General features: G+C 35.1%; 1 protein-coding gene across 5 annotated transcripts in view; it reads right to left on the bottom strand.

Annotated features, from left to right (window-relative positions):
* The window catches only part of NCKAP1 (NCK associated protein 1), a 102610-nt gene that overhangs the window by 25793 nt on the left and 59084 nt on the right, over positions 1–17733 (bottom strand). For all 5 annotated transcript variants that reach the window (XM_037044330.1, XM_037044331.1, XM_037044332.1 and 2 more), the window contains 5 exons: positions 16541–16599; positions 6084–6229; positions 4006–4138; positions 1370–1489; positions 582–721 (listed from right to left, as the gene is read on the bottom strand). In XM_037044330.1, coding sequence (XP_036900225.1) covers positions 582–721; positions 1370–1489; positions 4006–4138; positions 6084–6229; positions 16541–16599 — 598 coding nt within the window. The remainder of the gene's footprint in view (positions 1–581; positions 722–1369; positions 1490–4005; positions 4139–6083; positions 6230–16540; positions 16600–17733) is intronic.

Here is a 17733-nt window from a genome sequence, read left to right as displayed (position 1 = left end):
CACTCCAAGACAATCATTCCCAACTCCTCTTATACTTTCTGTTGTGGAGGAAGAAAGTTGCCTACATAATGGCAAACAGGGGCTCAATGTAGGAAGCAAGGAGGTAGAAAATTTGCTTCAAACAAAAAAAAAATTAACCAATTATTGCTTACCTATGCCTCCCCATCCAAATAAAACGAGCCCTGCATGCTAACTATTCTGAAATATCCATTTTAAAATAATGGTATCAGCTATCCATGCCAACATGCCAAAATAAAGTCTCAGATATCTGATTTCAAATAAATTGAAAATAAAAGATGTCTTATAGGATACCCCTAAGTTTTTAGAGATACCTGACTTTCAGTGTTCTGTATATGAAGACAAGACAATATCATCCATTATATCTTTTTTACAAAAATCCAAAATCTGTATTTTGAGATGAAATAAGCACTAAATAAATGTTTATTCAAGTTCACAAAGGTAAGAAACGTGACTAGGAAAGGGAGAATTTATAGTTACTAGCATTTCCTCAATATGAATGCTATACAAAAAATGAAAAAAACCCTGTAGCAATATGACACATAATAAAGGCGATGGCTTACTTGGTCACTACCAGCCTGTTTTTCCTCATGCTCTCGACTCCTGGCTTTTCCCTTTCAGGTTCCCCTTTCTTACCAGTTTGTTTTTTGGACTTCTTATTCACTGCTTGACTAATCGTTTTGGCACAATGCTTGGGCAGCAACTAAATTTAAAAAGAATAAAATCTACAATTACACCAATTACTTTGAAACACATTAACTATTCCAGTAAACCTTAGCTGAGTCCAGACTACGCAGGAAATATCATGCTAGCACTAAGAACAGACATATAAATAAAGAGTAGTATTTACCTAGCTGAGGTAGCCTAAGCTTGGTGGGAAACAGAAATAGGTAAATCTTATGTGAAGAAACACTTCACAAAGGACGTTATATCAGCACTGCACTTTAAAGGATAAGTAAAAAAAAAAAAAAGACTAGGCAAGCAAAGAACAAGAAAATGTTTTATTGGGAAGAAAAAGGCCTAGAAGAACAAAACTATGTTAGGACATGAAGCATTTGCAATCTAATGAGAATTAGGAGGTGATGAAGCCTTAGTGCAGGCAGAACAAAAAAGTGTGAACTATCTGGAAGGGACTTAAATGCTAATGCCAGGGCTGGACTTTGTAATGTAAGTAATCCTAAAGACAGTGGCAATTTAAAAAAAAAACAACAATAACGGAGCTTCAAAATGAGAGGTAATAAGTTTACTAAGTCTAAGAAAATAGAAAATTAAAAAAAAACTGTCTAACCTAATTTTCTTGCCTTCATAAACAAATTTCCTACCTGTAAGGAGACATTTAAAGTATTTATACCTGGTCACTAAGTGTACATTGTTCTGTGCAAATATCAGTTATAAGATTTCTAGCTTGTTTGGCCATTTCATCCAGGAACATATTACATAGGGAAAGACTGCGATCGCCAATATGATGTCTCTGTTAAAGAAGAATTAATAATAATAAGTAGTTTGAAACAAACACTTTAAATAAACATGGAAAATAAGGTTAAAGTCTATTCTACAATAAGGAGTGGGGGTTAGAGATTATTATTACATACATTGTTTTTGTGCTGCTAAAATAAAGATAATGTAAAAGTATATAAAAAATAGTTAAACATGCAAAATATCTGTTACTTCATCTATCAAGATACCTTACAATGTATTTTATTTAAAATGCCCTTTAAAACTTTACAGGGGGTGAAGAAGCCAGGTACAATTAAATATTGGTTCACTTAGAGGAAAATTTCAAATTACAAATAGTTACGAATTTGTTTAAACAAATTCTGATTCCTGAAAGATAAAGATCTCTCTTGCTATCACTTCTTCCTAAAAAAACAACACTGAACTAGCATTGCTTCAAATTTACTAGATTAACTTATTTAAAGTACAGAGCTGATTTCACTACTCCCCTTCAATATCTCAGAAATGCTGAGACTGGAAAACAAAATCAGTAAGGTTTCTTAACATGTCATAAGTCTCTTGATCTGCCCTCCGCCTCTAGCTGCAGCACTGAGGAGAGACTTTAAGACAATGGCAGAAGCAGAAAGATCACTCAGCAGACTGCAACAATAATCCAGGCAAAAGATGATGTGGCTAATAGAGGAAGAGTTTCGATATCATTTTGTGGTTGATCAACACTATGAAGATAATTAATGCCACTAAACTGTACATTTAAAAATAATTAAATGGCACATTTTTAAAATTTTTATTTATTTATCTTTAGAGGGGAAGGGAAGGAGAGAGGGAGAGAGAAATGTCAATGTATGGTTGCCTCTAGTGAATCCCCTGCTGGGAACTGGCCTGTAACCCAGGCATGTGTCCTGACTGGGAATCGAACCACGATCCTTCGGTTCACAGGTCTGAGTTCAATCCACTGAGCTACACCAGCCAGGGCTCCAAATGGCACATTTTTTATGTTAGATATATATGTATTTTTTACTCACAAAGATTTTTAAATACAATTTTTAAAAATGGGGTAAATTGTTGAAAATTTTAAATGCGTGTAAGAAAATTTTTACTTTCATTTGCAATACAGAACCATTGATTTAAAACCACCGATTTAAACCACTCTTTAAGAAGAGACACTCTGGCCCTGGCTGGTGTGGTTCAGTGGACTGCGTGCCAGCCCATGAACCAAAGGATTGCTGGTTCAATTCCCAATCAGGACACAAGCCTGGGTTGTGGGCCAAGCCCCCAACAGGGGGTACGTGAGAGGCAACCACACATTGATGTTTCTCTCCCTCTCTTTCTCCTTCCCTTCCCTTCCCTTCTGTCTAAAAATAAATAAATAAAATGTTAAGAAACAAAAGAGGTACACTGGTGTCACTGTACTAGACAGGTTTAAAGGCAGGAAAACTGTTCAAGAATGCATATAAAGAACATTAAAAATCTGAGCTACCATTGTGACAAAAGCAATGGAAAATAGAGAATGGATTCAAGGAATGATACCACCCAAATAAAATTAATTGGATTTTGCTGGGTAACTTAATGAGAAATATTAAGATACACCATTATATAAAATAATGATACATCTTAGTTATATAAAGCTTGAGGTAAAAAATCTATTAAATCTAAACACTCTATAAATCTATTAAATTGGGTGTTAATATTCTCACAACTATTAATCCTAAATGCACTCCCCAGTAAACTTCTGCAGGCTAATCTCCATCTCAGAGTCTGGTTCCAATGGAACACTGAGATACCGCCCACAACAGATGTCACCTAATGCTTAAAATATTAATAATGCTACTGCTATCTCTAAGTTTCTTTTCTATTAAGTTCTACAGTTTTAAGGGACTCAACACTAAATTAAAAAGAAATACACTATTTAATTTTAATCTATATTCTTACCACATTCATACAGTGACTGACATTTGTTCTTCAAAACTTAGAAGATATACTGAATACCTTCTGGATAGATAGGTGATATCAATAAAACTACTGATTAGTTTAATTATTTAATAACTCCTGTTTGCCTACAGGCCAGCATGTGTATATTTTACAAATACCAGCAAATCTAGATTCTACTTACTGTATATATTGTATTGGCAAGTTACTAAAATTCCTTTTTGATATGTTTATGTTTAGTCACTAATTTGTGCAATTTTCAAGTCTTTTCAATGGTAGTTTAAGAGGAAAAGCATGCAGAATCACTTACTGTATATAACTTTATCATAATAATACCTAACCCACCACTTATTTTAATAAAGGTAATTTTAAGTGACCTTACAATATGTTCTGATAAATATTTATCCATTCATCCAAATATACATCATATCTATTATATCCATATCAAACAGCTATTCAAGCATTCTTCTGATTCTACATAAGGATGCATTAGATGGGAAGCTAGATTAGGTAATCATGACTTTGTGAACATTCGGTCAACTACGTGTTTGGTTGGGTTAGTCTACTCTGCATACAATGTAAGTCAGAGTACTACTCTGAAATTACCTCTTCCGGACACAGTTCATGTGTGCAACTCATAAAATGAGTGCAAAGTAGTGGAAAAGCAATTGAGTATCTTGACTGAGAGGGTAACTCCAAACACTGTTGAAACATCTTCTCAAAAGCACGACTATAAAAACTATATAAAGAACAATATTAAAAATTAGAATCAATTTCTACAGTTCAAATAAAATTTTAATGATACAGTATCTTATAGTTAATCTGATTCAAGTAAATAAAAGTCACCAACTGGTAGTATTATTCCCTTGAGAAACTGATTGTTTTTCCAAAGAGTTATCGCTTACACGCACCAATAATCATTCCAGAGTAATAAAAATATTCTTTGTATAACATTGCAAATTTTCAAAAACTTAAAACAGAAAATAAACCATATCTACAGCATATGAATGCATGACATTCAAATCCCACATTATTGAATTGCAACAAAAGCCCTGACTGATGTGGCTCAGCAGGATGGGCATCATCCCGCAAACCAAAAGGTTGCCAGTTCAATTCCCAGTGGGTTCAATTCCTGGCCAGGCCCCTGGTTGAGGGCATGTGAGAGGCAACTGATAGATGTTTCTCTGGCATATCAATGTTTCTCTCCCCTTTTTTCTCTGTCCCTTCCCTTCTCTCTAAAAAATAAATAAAATCTTTTAAAAAATATCAACAAAATTAAGGTACTATTAATTTTAATAAACACTATTACGTGCCACTAAGAAAGAAAAACATCAATTAAACAGTGACACAGCACCAATCTTAAATTACTTCCAGATTTCAGATATGTTAATTGTAAAAGAATATAAGTTGGTAAAATATAGTACATTTTGGAATAATAAGACAAACAGTAATGGTATCTTTATTTTGAATATGACAAAATAAAAATGTGATTATGATAAAATGGATAAAAATAACTGAAAATTAAAAATTTTAAACATTACTCCAATTGCTTTCATTTCCAAGAACGAGAAGAGAACTTACTAATAGCTATGTCCTTCTTCTACATTAGGAACCTTTCTGTAGCTCAACAATATGTTAAGAGAAATTCTTCCTTTTTCTTTCCCTGACACCTTTGGGACAGGCAATAAAATACAGCTCAAAATAACCTGAAAAATTCTTGTACACTGACATGTGATGTACTGTTTTATGACTTACTTTAAGAGACACCTGATGCCTTCCCTGTCTGATCTGGATTTCTCGTGCAATACTGCTAAATAAAGCCACCCTAAAAACTGCCCAAATCAGTGTAACTGGGTTACACTCTAAAAATGAAAAGCTTTTCATAATGACAGCTATTACACACATAGGAAATACTATCACTATCCAATGAGATGATCTCAGCATTTTAGAAATAAAGGGACATACTAGGTTATCCTAATCAGCTCCCAAAAGAAAAAAGGCCAAGAAGCAGAAATAGAGTTGTTACTGTATAGCTTTGAGCCAGAATACTTCAATTTGAATCCTGAACTCATGATCAAGTTCATATATTCATTCAAGTATTTATTATGTACCAACTATGTTAGACACTAAAGATATAAAACATGACCCTCCTTCTAGGACCACATAATGAGAAAAAGGAAAGAGCCAAAAACTTAAAAACTACTAAGTATAACTAAACATAGAAGCAAAGGAGAATGGAGCACAACGAAAGGAGCAGTCACCACTTCATAATATTAATGTCCAATTTAATACTAGGGAGTGAAATTAGTTGTTATTTTATTTGCAACATTTGCTCTATTGAACCCTAATCCACAACTTTTTTTTTTTTTGCTTAATCTAATAATGCAAGAGGGAGGGCCTTAGGGCAATTTGAAGTGATTGTTTTCACCTCCTCAAAAAAAAAAGTGTAAAAAATAAATTCACACTAGAAAGAGCTACTCTAAATAGAGAAATAAAAATAGATATAAAATCTCATCTTGGTAAACTTCTTTTTATAAGCAGTTGTTGACTAGTCCCTTTATTCTTGCAATTTTATTATTACTGAACTGTCTTAAGGACTATATTAGTATTAAAAAAGAAATCAAGACAGATACCTTTAGATTCTGAATATCTCAAGTTCTGATTTAAAGATAATTATAACATACCAAAATATGGAGAGATCTGATGTTTCCACCAACATTTCCACCAAGGAATCCACCATTTTTGTATGAAAAATTATTGTATTCATCATCTTTCCAAGTTCTCTGTGATCTGCAAGGCTAAGCGAAGCCTTAGACACACTAGTATATGCCTGTAAAAGTACAGTAAAAACAAACGTAGTTTAGAGACCAATGACTTTAGCATTGTCATTCTATAGGGAGGAAAAACTTAAGAAAGTTTTTCTTAAGAAACCCACTGTTGAAAAATACTTAAGTTTATCATGACACTGTATCAGTAACAATTCCTTTAAAAAGTTCTCCATAGTAAAACAGTCCGGCCAAGATGGAGGCGTAGGTAGAAACCTTCCACTTCCTCTCACAACCAAAACAAGGATAACAACCAATCTAAAAATAATAAACCACCACAAGTGCCAGAAAATCAAACTGCACGGAACTCTGACAACCAAGGAATTAAAGAAACAGTCAACCAGACCAACCATACCAGTAGGAAGGAGACTGGCAAAAATGGGCAGACAGAGGGAACCCACAGCAAGGTGGCAAACTGGGTAAGCAGGGACAGCTGAATGGGGAAATTGAGACTCAGAGCTGACTATGGACTGTGGCAGGGGTTGCAATGGTGGGAGAAACTCCCAGTCTTACACGAGAGTTTGTTGGAAGCTGGGGCTAGAGCTCAGCAAATGAGCTGCACTCTCCCTCTCTGGCCTCTCTCCCACAGGCAGCGCCAAAGTGCAGCAAAGAAGGTTGCCCAGCCCTGGTGAATACTTAAGACTTTGCCCCCTTACAACTTAACAAGTGCACTGAGGCAAAGAAATATGGCCCAAATGAAAGTACAGAGCAAAACTCCAGAAAAAGAGCTTTGAGTAGCAAAGAGCTACTCAATGAGTAGCTACACAACCTATCTGAGGTGGAATTCAAAACACTGATAATCAAGATGCTCACAGAACTGACTGAGCTTGGTCAAAAAATGAAAGAACAAATGAAGGGTACCCAAAGTGAAATAAAGCAAAACATTCAAGGAACCAACAGTGACAGGAAAGAAACCAGGACTCAAATCAATGATTTGAAACAGAAGGAAGAAACGAACATCCAGCTGGAACTGGATGAAGACACAAGAATTCAAAAACAGTGAAGAGAGTCTTAGGAACCTCTGGGACAACTTTAAATGTTCCAACATCTGAATCATAGGGGTTCCAGAAGGAGAAGAGGAAGAACAAGAAATGGAAAACTTATTTGAACCAATAATGAAGGAAAATTTCCCCAATCTGGCAAAGGAAACAGACTTCCAGAATGTCCAAAAAGCTCAGAGAGTTCCAAGTAGTTGGACCCAAGGAGAAAAACACCAAGGCACATCATCATTAAGTTACCCAAGATTAAAGATAAAAAGAGAATCTTACAAGCAGCAAGAGGAAAGGAGAGAGTTACCTACAAAGGAGTACCCATAAGACTGTCAGCTGATTTCTTGAAAGAAACCTTACAGGCAAGAAGGGGCTGGAAAGAAGTATTTGAAGTCATGAAAGCCAAGGATCTCCAAGTACATCCAAGATTACTCCATCCAGCAAAGCTATCATTTAGAATGGAAAGACAGATAAAGTTCTTCCCCCCAGATAAGGTCAAGTTAAAGGAGTAAATCACCACCCAGCCCTTATTATATAAAATGTTAAAGGGACTTACCTAAGAAATTGAAAAGATCAAAAACTATGAACAATAAAATGACAACAAACTCACAACTATTAACAACAGAACCTAAAACAACAATAACAACGAAAACAAATACTAAGCAAACAACTAGAACATCAACAGAATCAGAGAAATGGAGATCACATGGAAGGTTTTCAACAGGTAGGGGGAGGGGAGAGGAAGAATCGGGGGAAGGTACAGGGAATAAGAAGTATAATTAGTAGGCATAAAATAGACGAAGAGAGGTTAAGAATGTTATAGGAAACAAAGATGTCAAAGAACTTATATGTACAACCCATGAACATGAACTAAGGGGGGAATGCTGGAGGATTGGGGGGTGCAGTGTGGAAGGGAGATAAAGAGAAAAAATTGGGGTATAATCAATAAAATATACTTAAAAAATAAAATCTCTAACATAGCAAAAAAAAAGTCCTTCATAGTGACGCTAACTTGAAGTTTCTATCAAGAATTTCTTAAAATATTCCTGGCTGGTGTAGCTCAGTGGATTGAGCTCGGGCCTGTGAACCACACGATCATGGTTCGATTCCCAGTCAGGGCACATCCCTGGGTTGCAGGTTAGTTCCCAGCAGGGGATGCATGAGAGGCAACCATACATTGATATTTCTCTCTCCCTCTCTCCTTACCTTCCCCTCTAAAGATAAATAAATAAAATCTTAAAAAAATTTCTTGAAATAAATGAAATACTACTGCCCATAAGACAGAATCTAATACATGTGTAATTCATCTGGAACCCCTCAAAAAATGGAAGTTACAATATCAAATGTATAAAATAATTGTCATGTTAACCATACCAAAAGTAATTTTTCATCTTGAGAGAAAAACACAGAAAACAATCAAATGAGTGTAAGCACTGCACACTGATTCAGTATGATTTTAGAATATAATGAATCATTAAAAACTGGTACTAAAATACACTAGTAACTGATGGATTGTAGAAAAGCACTAAAGATGTTAAATTTACTGTACATTGGCCAAAATGATGAGGATTTAACCAAAACCATCAGGTCAGCCTGTAGGAAAAGAAATTCCACTACAGGGATACCAACTCATGGAAAGCAGAATTCTGTCCATGGATAATGGGCATTCAGAAGGGCAGAGAATGAATAGGAGGGATACCTACAGAATAAATACTGTCCACTATGGCTAGTTTGAGCGCAAAGAAGAAAGTAAAATAATGAAAGAGATTCAGCCACACTACGCAGACCCCTTTATACCATGTTAAAGAATCTAAACTTTTAGTGGTAAACCATTGAAGGTTCTCTGACAATGGCCAATTGTTCTAGAAAGATTGTTTTGGGGCAGGAAATGGGGAAGAATAAGCAAAAATGAAACAGGAGACAGAGGTGTCAGGAGGCAGTAGGGGCAATAATCCAGACAGGATTATGACAATCAGGTCTACAATGGCAGTCACTTAAAAGAGTTTAAACTGAGATATGGTGGGCACTAGATATGGTGGGCAACAGGAAAATTATGGATGATGGTCAGTGTCCTGGCTTTTGGGAAACACTCCTTCATGGATCTCATGTGCACCTACACATCTTGCAGAATATGCCGAGAATGCAAGCTTAGACTATTCAACAGTCATTACTCAGGCCATTTCTCAGGGTTGTTATTTGCAGTTACCCAATTTGAGGAATGAGGTAACACCCCCTCTAGAACAAAGAGCAAGTAAGCTTACTGTTGATGAAAAAAAACAAAGGGTCTTCAAATTCAGTGTTCCTCAGCTCAAACACAAACCCACTGTATACAGAGCATTCATCTGGGTCCCTCTGCACCACCTCCATGGGACATGGAAGCAAGGGAAAAATAATGCATATATGCTGATGCTCATGCTGGTTCTTGTGCAGTGAATAATTAAGTCCTTTGTCTTGGATCCAGGAATCCATGTCTTGTGCCATTACTTGTGAAACAGTAAGAGACAAAATAATTATTATCTGGCAAGTAGGATAAAAATCAAATCTCAGCCTCTACAATAGCAAGGGGCTACTATATGAAGTTATCACTCATTAAAATACAGACACCACAGAGAGGACAGTTTTATATTTTGTTGTTTCTGTCTGCCAGAAAAGGGGAGAGAATTAGGAACAATGATGGCAATCTTCTGATGGCAAGATATACTCCAGACATTCATTTTTATTTAATTTTTTTTAATTGATAAAAAATGGGCAAAAGATTTGAACAGACATTTCTCCAAGGAGGACATACAGAGGGCCCACAGACACATGAAAAATACCCAATATCACTAGCCATTAGAGAGATGAAAATTAAAACCACAATGAGATGTGGTACTTCACACTGGTCAGAATAGCCACCATAAAGAAATCAACAAACAAGTGCTGGCGAGGTTATGGAGAAAAGGGAACTCTAGTACACTTGTTGATGGGAACACAGACTGGTACAGCCACTGTGGGAAACAGGATGGAATTTCCTCAAAAAACAAAAAATGGAACTGGCTTTTGACCCAGCAATTCCATTGCTGGAATTAAGACCCTAAGAACTCTGAAACACCAATCCAAAAGGTCCTATGCACTCCAACATTGACAGCAGCATTATTTACAATAGCCAAGTGCTAGAAACAGCCTAAGTGCCCATCAGTAAATGAGTGGATCCAAAAAACTGTGGTACATTTACATAACAAAATACTACACAGGAGAAAGAAAGAAAGGGAGCTCCTACCCTTTGTGACAGCACTGATAGCACCAGAGAATATTTTGCTAAGTGAAATAAGCCAGGGGGTGAAAGACAAATACCGTATGATCTCACCTATAACTGGCACCTAATCAACATAAGAAACAAATGAGCGAAACAGAACCAGAGACATGGAAATAAAGAACAAACTGATAGTGAACAGAGGGGAAGGGGAAGGGGGATAATAGGGAAAAGAAGGGGAAGGGGCAAGCGAAGGGACATGAATAGAGGACTTACAGGCACCAACAATGCTCTAACCAACTGAGCTACCCGACCAGGGCTACTCCAGACATTTTCATGAACTAAGTCTAAATGAAGTTTAATTTGTCTTTAAATCAGCTTTAGACTATGAAGAATTTAATAATATCACTGTGAAAACAAGTTCAGATAAAACATGTTGAAAAAATTAGATAATTTAATGTAAAGCACTCATTTGAACTGCCTGACAACAATGAAAGTAAAAACACGTTACTAAAATAAGGAAAATAGGTTTAAATAAAAGTCTAAGATATGAATAACCCAAGTAAATAGGAAGACAGAAGGAAGAAGATAAATAAAAAAGCAACTGGAGATGCTTAAGGAACTAAAGAAATAATATAGGGGAAAAGAGTTGCCTTAGGAAGTAGGAAAAGATGACAAAGACTGTATGTCTTTCTTAAGACTAGAAAAAAGACAAAGAAAGATCAAAGCAACCTATAAAAGACCAATGACCTTCGGATCAAAATTAGATAGAACTCCAATGAAGGCACAAAGTATACTATAAAATTCTCCCAAAGGCTTTTCCTTTTTGGCCCTGCTCTACTCAAAAACTACTGATGTCTACACACTTCTGTATCTTTCTGGCCGTGTGCTTATATCTAACAACTCTTGTCCTCCTACCTAATCAGTGACCATTCATCTCTTGTAAAGATTTGCTTCTTTTGTAGTAATACTTTACGACTAAAAAGTCTCTTAACTTGCCCTTTCCTTTGTGTTTGCCCTTTTCCTATGTAAGCCAGTTTCCTATTCAATTCTATTCATCTTTCAGAGTCTGGGTAAATTGTCGCTTTCTCTATAAGCCAATACTAGCAATTTCAACTTGAAAAAGTTTTCTTCCTTCTGAGAAAACTAATTAATTGATAATTATGCTCTGTCAATGACATCTGTTAACTTAATCTTCTAGATTTTCAACTGCTATTTAATTTTTCATACTGTGTGCTTTGTCTCCATAGCAAGATTTACAAAATCCTCAAAAGAGAATCTGTACTCTATCTGTACTCTACTACGTATTACAAAATACTGTTCAATTTTATCTCCTATTTTCTACAGTGTGGTCTGTAGGCTTGGAACCTTCATTGTTGACCTTTTCATCATCTATACCAGCAATTTCCAACTAGTGTGCCACAAGAATTTTTAAAACATGCAATACCTGATTATTTACTCAGAGGTACTGACCTGTTTTCCCTTAGACTGTCACACAAAAAAATGAAAACATCCAACATAACAAGAGTCATCTGATATAAATGAAATCAAAATTACCCTATTTTCAGACTATAAGATGTACCTTGCCCCCAAATTTGGGGAGAGTGGGGGTGCGTCTTATAGTCCAAATGTAGCTTACCTGGCTCACAGGGAGGGGGGCAGCAGTGGAGCAGCGTCACAGGTTATTAAATATTTTACCACTTTTTTTTTGCTTCAAAACTTTTTTGCCTATTTTCCTCCTCTAAAATCTAGGTGCATCTTACAGTCCTAAAAATCCAGTATCTCCCACACATCAATGTTTCTCTCCCTTTCTTTCTCCCTCCCTCCCCCTTTCTCTAAAAAATAAATAAAATGTTATTTTTTTTAAATCTCACACAGAGATATATAGTTCTACATTCTTAATGCTCACTGAAATGCTTTATATTCTACCATATTGAATAAAGCTAAAATTCTCAAGTGACTCATTCAAATGGGTAAGTTTAATAATCCTGGAAGTATTTAACAATGGTACATTTGAAATGCACCTAAATTTCCACAAAATTCTCCAAACCCAAATGATTCTAGGCACTTTCACAAACAGAGCAGGAGACTGAAACAGTTCAAGCACGTGACAATGACTTCAAAAATCTTAAATGAGCATATCCTTTGACTGAGCAATTCTACTTCTATTTTTTACTTTTAAGCTCCACTTCTACATTGCTTCAGAGCTTTTAAAAATAGAAATATTAATTTCTAAATTTTATTTTACTAGGAAGAAAATGGTGATGGAAGGAGACCTGGATTGAGGTGATGAATACACACAAAATACAGATGATGTATTAGAACTGTACCTGAAACCTACATAATTTTATTAACCAATGTCACGTCAATAAAAATTTTAAAAATAAACATTTCAATAGGAAGAAAATAATTTACAGTATATTCACATTTAATACTTTGGGATAGTGGTATTTTAAATGTTCTTCCTAATCTCCCAATCAGCTCTGTAATCTCAAGCAAATTACTTAATTCTTTTGACCTCAGTTATAAAATCACCTCTAAGAATATGCTGCCACAAAACACAGAACATGAAAGAAAATGCCTATGTATTTTGAAGTTGTAAGGAAACACCCTAACAAAAGCAAAAGCACCTATGGGAGCTAAGCAAACTGCCAGAGGTGTACTCTTCCTAGGAATCCAGTCCTTCCTGAGACTATGATCATCTAAGAATCTCTTCTGCAAATACGTACTCCTTATATTACATTTATTTGTTTTAATTAAACCAATAAAAATTTTATGCTTAAGTTGCAGAAGAGTATATAGTATAATCCCGTTCACAAGTTTGAACACCTAAAAGGATATGCCCAGTTATTAAAGTATTACTGAGGAATGAGGCTAGAAAAAGTACAAACTTTCATTTTTTACTTTACTTCTGGATACTTTGACTTTTTATAAGGAGAACATACTAATATACACATTTTAAAATATGAAGTTGTTAAACATACTGGGCCACTGTTTTCCCATAATCGAAATATTTAGGAAGCAATTAAATTATATCATTAAATTTACATATACACAAAGATTTTAGGCTTGGATGTTAAAGGCTCCCCAAAACAATTTATGTGAGCGTTACATATTAAATAAAAATTTTAAAAATACAATACTTTATTAGTATTTATTTCTGTATTTCATAAAAATTAAATTTTCAGCAACAGATAAAGAAATTATAAACTATGACCTGTGAGACAATTGCCTGTTACTGTAGTTTTATTGGAACACAGTTATCCCCATTTATTATTGCCTACAGGTGCTCACACACTACAATGGCAGAGATGAGTATTAATGATAGAGTATTATAAATGGCCCAGAAACCTACAGTTTCTATCAACTGGTTCTAGATTTTAAATATTCTGTCAAAAAAAATTGTGCTTTCACTTTAAATACAGGGTCCAGCACAAATAATGCCCTTTTTACTACATAATCTTTTATTACAAAATCATAAGCAAGTAATTCTGTAACATAATAATATCACACTCCAGGACACCCTATGACATTTTAGGTGAAATGTTCAAATAAAACTATAAATAATTACACCCATAGTATTACCCTACCAACCATACTCAAGTAGGCATTACTTCTGCCAGACCCTGTGTTTGAATCAAAATAATCAAGAGACTGGAATTTAAATATCTAGACATTTTAAAATTATAATCTATTTCATTCAAAACCTTTTATATCAGCCTAAGTTAGAAATATGTTTATCAAACTTTAAATGACTAGCACAAAATGTTTCTTCTATATACAGCTTAACAATAAGGAAACAAACAATCCAATTTTACAGATGGCCCTGGCTGCCATGACTCAGTGGATAGGGCATCATCCTGCACCCAAAAGGTTACCAGTTCAACTCCCAGTCAGGGTATATGCCTGGGTTGTGGACCAGGTCCCCAGATGGGTGTATGCTAGGGATAACCTATTATTGTTTCTCATGTACACCAATGTGTCTCTCCCTTTCTTTCTCCCTGCCTCTCCCTCTCTCTAAAAATAAATAAAATGTAAAGTCATCAAAAAAATTAAAAATGGGCAGATGATTTAAACAGATGATATACAGATGACCAACAGGTACATAAAAAGATGCTCAGCATTACTAATCATCCTGGAAATGCAAATCAAAACCACAAGGACTTACTGCCTCTCAACTGTTAGTGTTATAATGACTATTATCTGAAATACAAGAGATATGTGTTGGCAAGGATGTGGAAAAGGGGGAACCTCTATACATTACTGGTGGGAATCTAAACGGGTACAGCCACCACGGAAAAGTTAACAGAGGTATTTCAAAAAATTAAAAACAGAACCATCATCTTATGATTTAGCCAAAGAAAATGAAAACACTAACTCAAAAAAAAATCTGGACCCCCATATTCACTCCATTAGTATCTACAATAGCCAAGATATGGAAACAACGTTAAGTGACCTTTGCTGGATAAGTGGATAAAGAAGTTGTGGTATGTGTGTCTCTATGTATATGTAAATGTTTGTATACACTGTATATATGTCTGTATATGCATATACATGTACATATATACATATACATGCACTGGAATATTTTTCAGCCCTAAAAAGGCAATTTGCAAAAATATGAATGGACCTTAAATGCATTATGCTAAGTGAGATGAGACAAAGAAAGACAAAGACCATATGACCTCACTTATATGTGGAATCTAAAAAAATAAGAAAACAAAACAAATAATCTCATAGACAAAGACAACCAAGTGGTGGTTGCTAGAAGCAGGGAGTTGGGATTGAGTGAAATAGGTGAAGGTGGTCAAAAGGTACAAACTTTCAGTTAAATAAGCCCTTGGGATATAGTGTACAGTATCACAATAATACTGTGTGGCAGCCCCATTAGCCACAGTTTCACTTTCTTTTTTTTTTTTTAAATATTTTATTTATTTATCTTTAGAGGGGAAAGGAAGGAGAGAGGGAGACAAATATTAATGTATGGTTGCCTCTGCCGAGGACACACAATGTTATCGTGTGTCCCCTGCCAGGAACTGGCCTGCAACCCAGGCATGTGCCCTGACTGGGAATNGTACAAACTTTCAGTTAAATAAGCCCTTGGGATATAGTGTACAGTATCACAATAATACTGTGTGGCAGCCCCATTAGCCACAGTTTCACTTTCTACAATTTTAGTTATCTGTGGTCAACCGTGATCTGAAAATACTACGTAGAAATTTCCAGAATTAAGCAATTTATAAGTTTTAAATTGCACACCATTCTGGGTAGCATGATGAATTCTCACACCATCCCACTAGGGATGTGACTTACTGCTTTGGCTAGTGTATCTATACTGCATAAAATACTACCTTCCCATTTGTCACTCAGTAGCCTTGTCAGTTATCACATCGAACTGTTGCAGTACTGCAGTGCTTGTGTCTAAGTAACCCTCATAGTAGCCTAACATTTCATTGCAATGCCTTTGCCATTCACCTCACTTCATCTCATCACATAGGTACTACACCATTTCTCATCACCACAAGAAGAATGACTACAGTACAATACAGTATGTTGAGCATTCACATAACTTTTATTACAGTATATTGTTGTAACTGTTCTATTTTATAATCATTGTTGTTAATCTCTCATTGTGCCTAACTTATAAATTAAACTTTACCACAGGTTGGTAAATAAAGGAAAAAACAGCACAGACAGGGTATGGTACTATCCATGGTTTCAAGCACGCACTGGGAGTCCTGGAACATACCCCCTCCAGGGCAGGGGGCACCACTGTAGTATATATTTGAGAGTTGCTAACAGAGTAGATCTTAAAAGTTCTTGTCACAAGAAAAATTTATAACTGTGTGGTGATAGATATTACTAGGCTTATTGTGATCATTTCCCAATATATTGAATCTCTATGTAAACCTGAAACTAATATATTACGTCAATTATATATCAATAAGAAAGATTCTTCTATGCGGTAAAGATTATAATTAAACAAAAGAATGAATAGGTAAACAACAACTAATGTTTTTTCATTTTAAGTAATGTTTTCATGTTAACTAAGGTGTTTAATAACAGAATAATGAAAATTACGAAGTTATTCTTACCTGTAATCTAAACCAATCTAATCTCATTCCTCTGAAGTCAAACACTTCCCCATCTTCAACTACAATAAAAGGAAAAGTTTACAAAACAAATTAACATTTTTACAAATCTATAATCGCATTTCAAATTTTAAGAGCTAAGACAACTGCACTTCTGAGTATACATTCAAACTAATTAAAAGCAGGGTCCACAGCAGTTCTATTCACAATGGCCAAAAGGTGGAAGCAACCCAATGTCCATGAACAGATAAAGGGATAAACAAAACGTGGTTCATTATTGAGCATTAAAAAACAAGGAAATTTGGACATATGCTGCAGTGTGGCTGAACCTTGACATTATGCTAGTTAAATAAATCAGTGACAAAATGACAAATACTGTATAATTCCACTTATATGTGGTATCTAGAGCAGTCAAATTCATAGAAGCAGAAAGAATGGTGGATGCCAGAGGCTGAGAGAAGAGGAAATGGGGAGTTGCTGTACAATAGCTATAGATTTTCAGTTTGGCAAGATGAAAAAGTTCTGGAAATTGGTTGCACAGCCATGTGAAATAAGTTAACACTACCAAATTGTACACTTAACAACAGTAAGATAGTAAATTTCGTGTTCTGTGTATTTCACAATAAAAAAATTTAATAGCTAAGAGTAAAATAATTCTCAAATCCAACAAAGATGATGTTAAAGGAGACAGTTGCATTCTCAGAGAAATGTAAAGTATAGAGCATTCAACTCTGACTTTCAGTGTTGCTTTTACGTCAACTTAAAGGAGCTAGAATAGAGCTTGAGGATTCCAGTGAACAGAAACTTTAAACAGCACACTCAAGTTCCACAATACAACTCTATATAACCAAATGTCACCAGGCAAGTTTATAATAGTTACATTATGTAAGTGTAATAAAATAAATGTATTTATTACTCAAACTGTCAAGGTTTCTGATACCTCTTACTTAAAGAATATAAAACCAAAACACTATATAAACCTACTGAAATAAAGTATTCAAATAACAGAGAGGCAGTGTAGTATATGACATCTTTTAAGACAAACAGACCTGAACTTAAAATTCCCAGGGGCATCAATCATCCCTTGGTTCAGCATATTCATAACACATACAGTACCCACTAGCTAGTCATTTATCAGGTATCTTGGTATACTGCAGTGCTTGTGTTCAAGTGATCCTCACTTTATTTAATAATGG

This window comes from Sturnira hondurensis, unplaced genomic scaffold, assembly GCF_014824575.4.
Source record: "Sturnira hondurensis isolate 20B ecotype Veracruz unplaced genomic scaffold, ASM1482457v3 Scaffold0004136, whole genome shotgun sequence".
NCBI lineage: Eukaryota > Metazoa > Chordata > Mammalia > Chiroptera > Phyllostomidae > Sturnira > Sturnira hondurensis.
The sequence above is the reverse complement of the archived record's forward strand: the minus strand, read 5'-3'. Positions and strand labels throughout refer to the sequence as shown.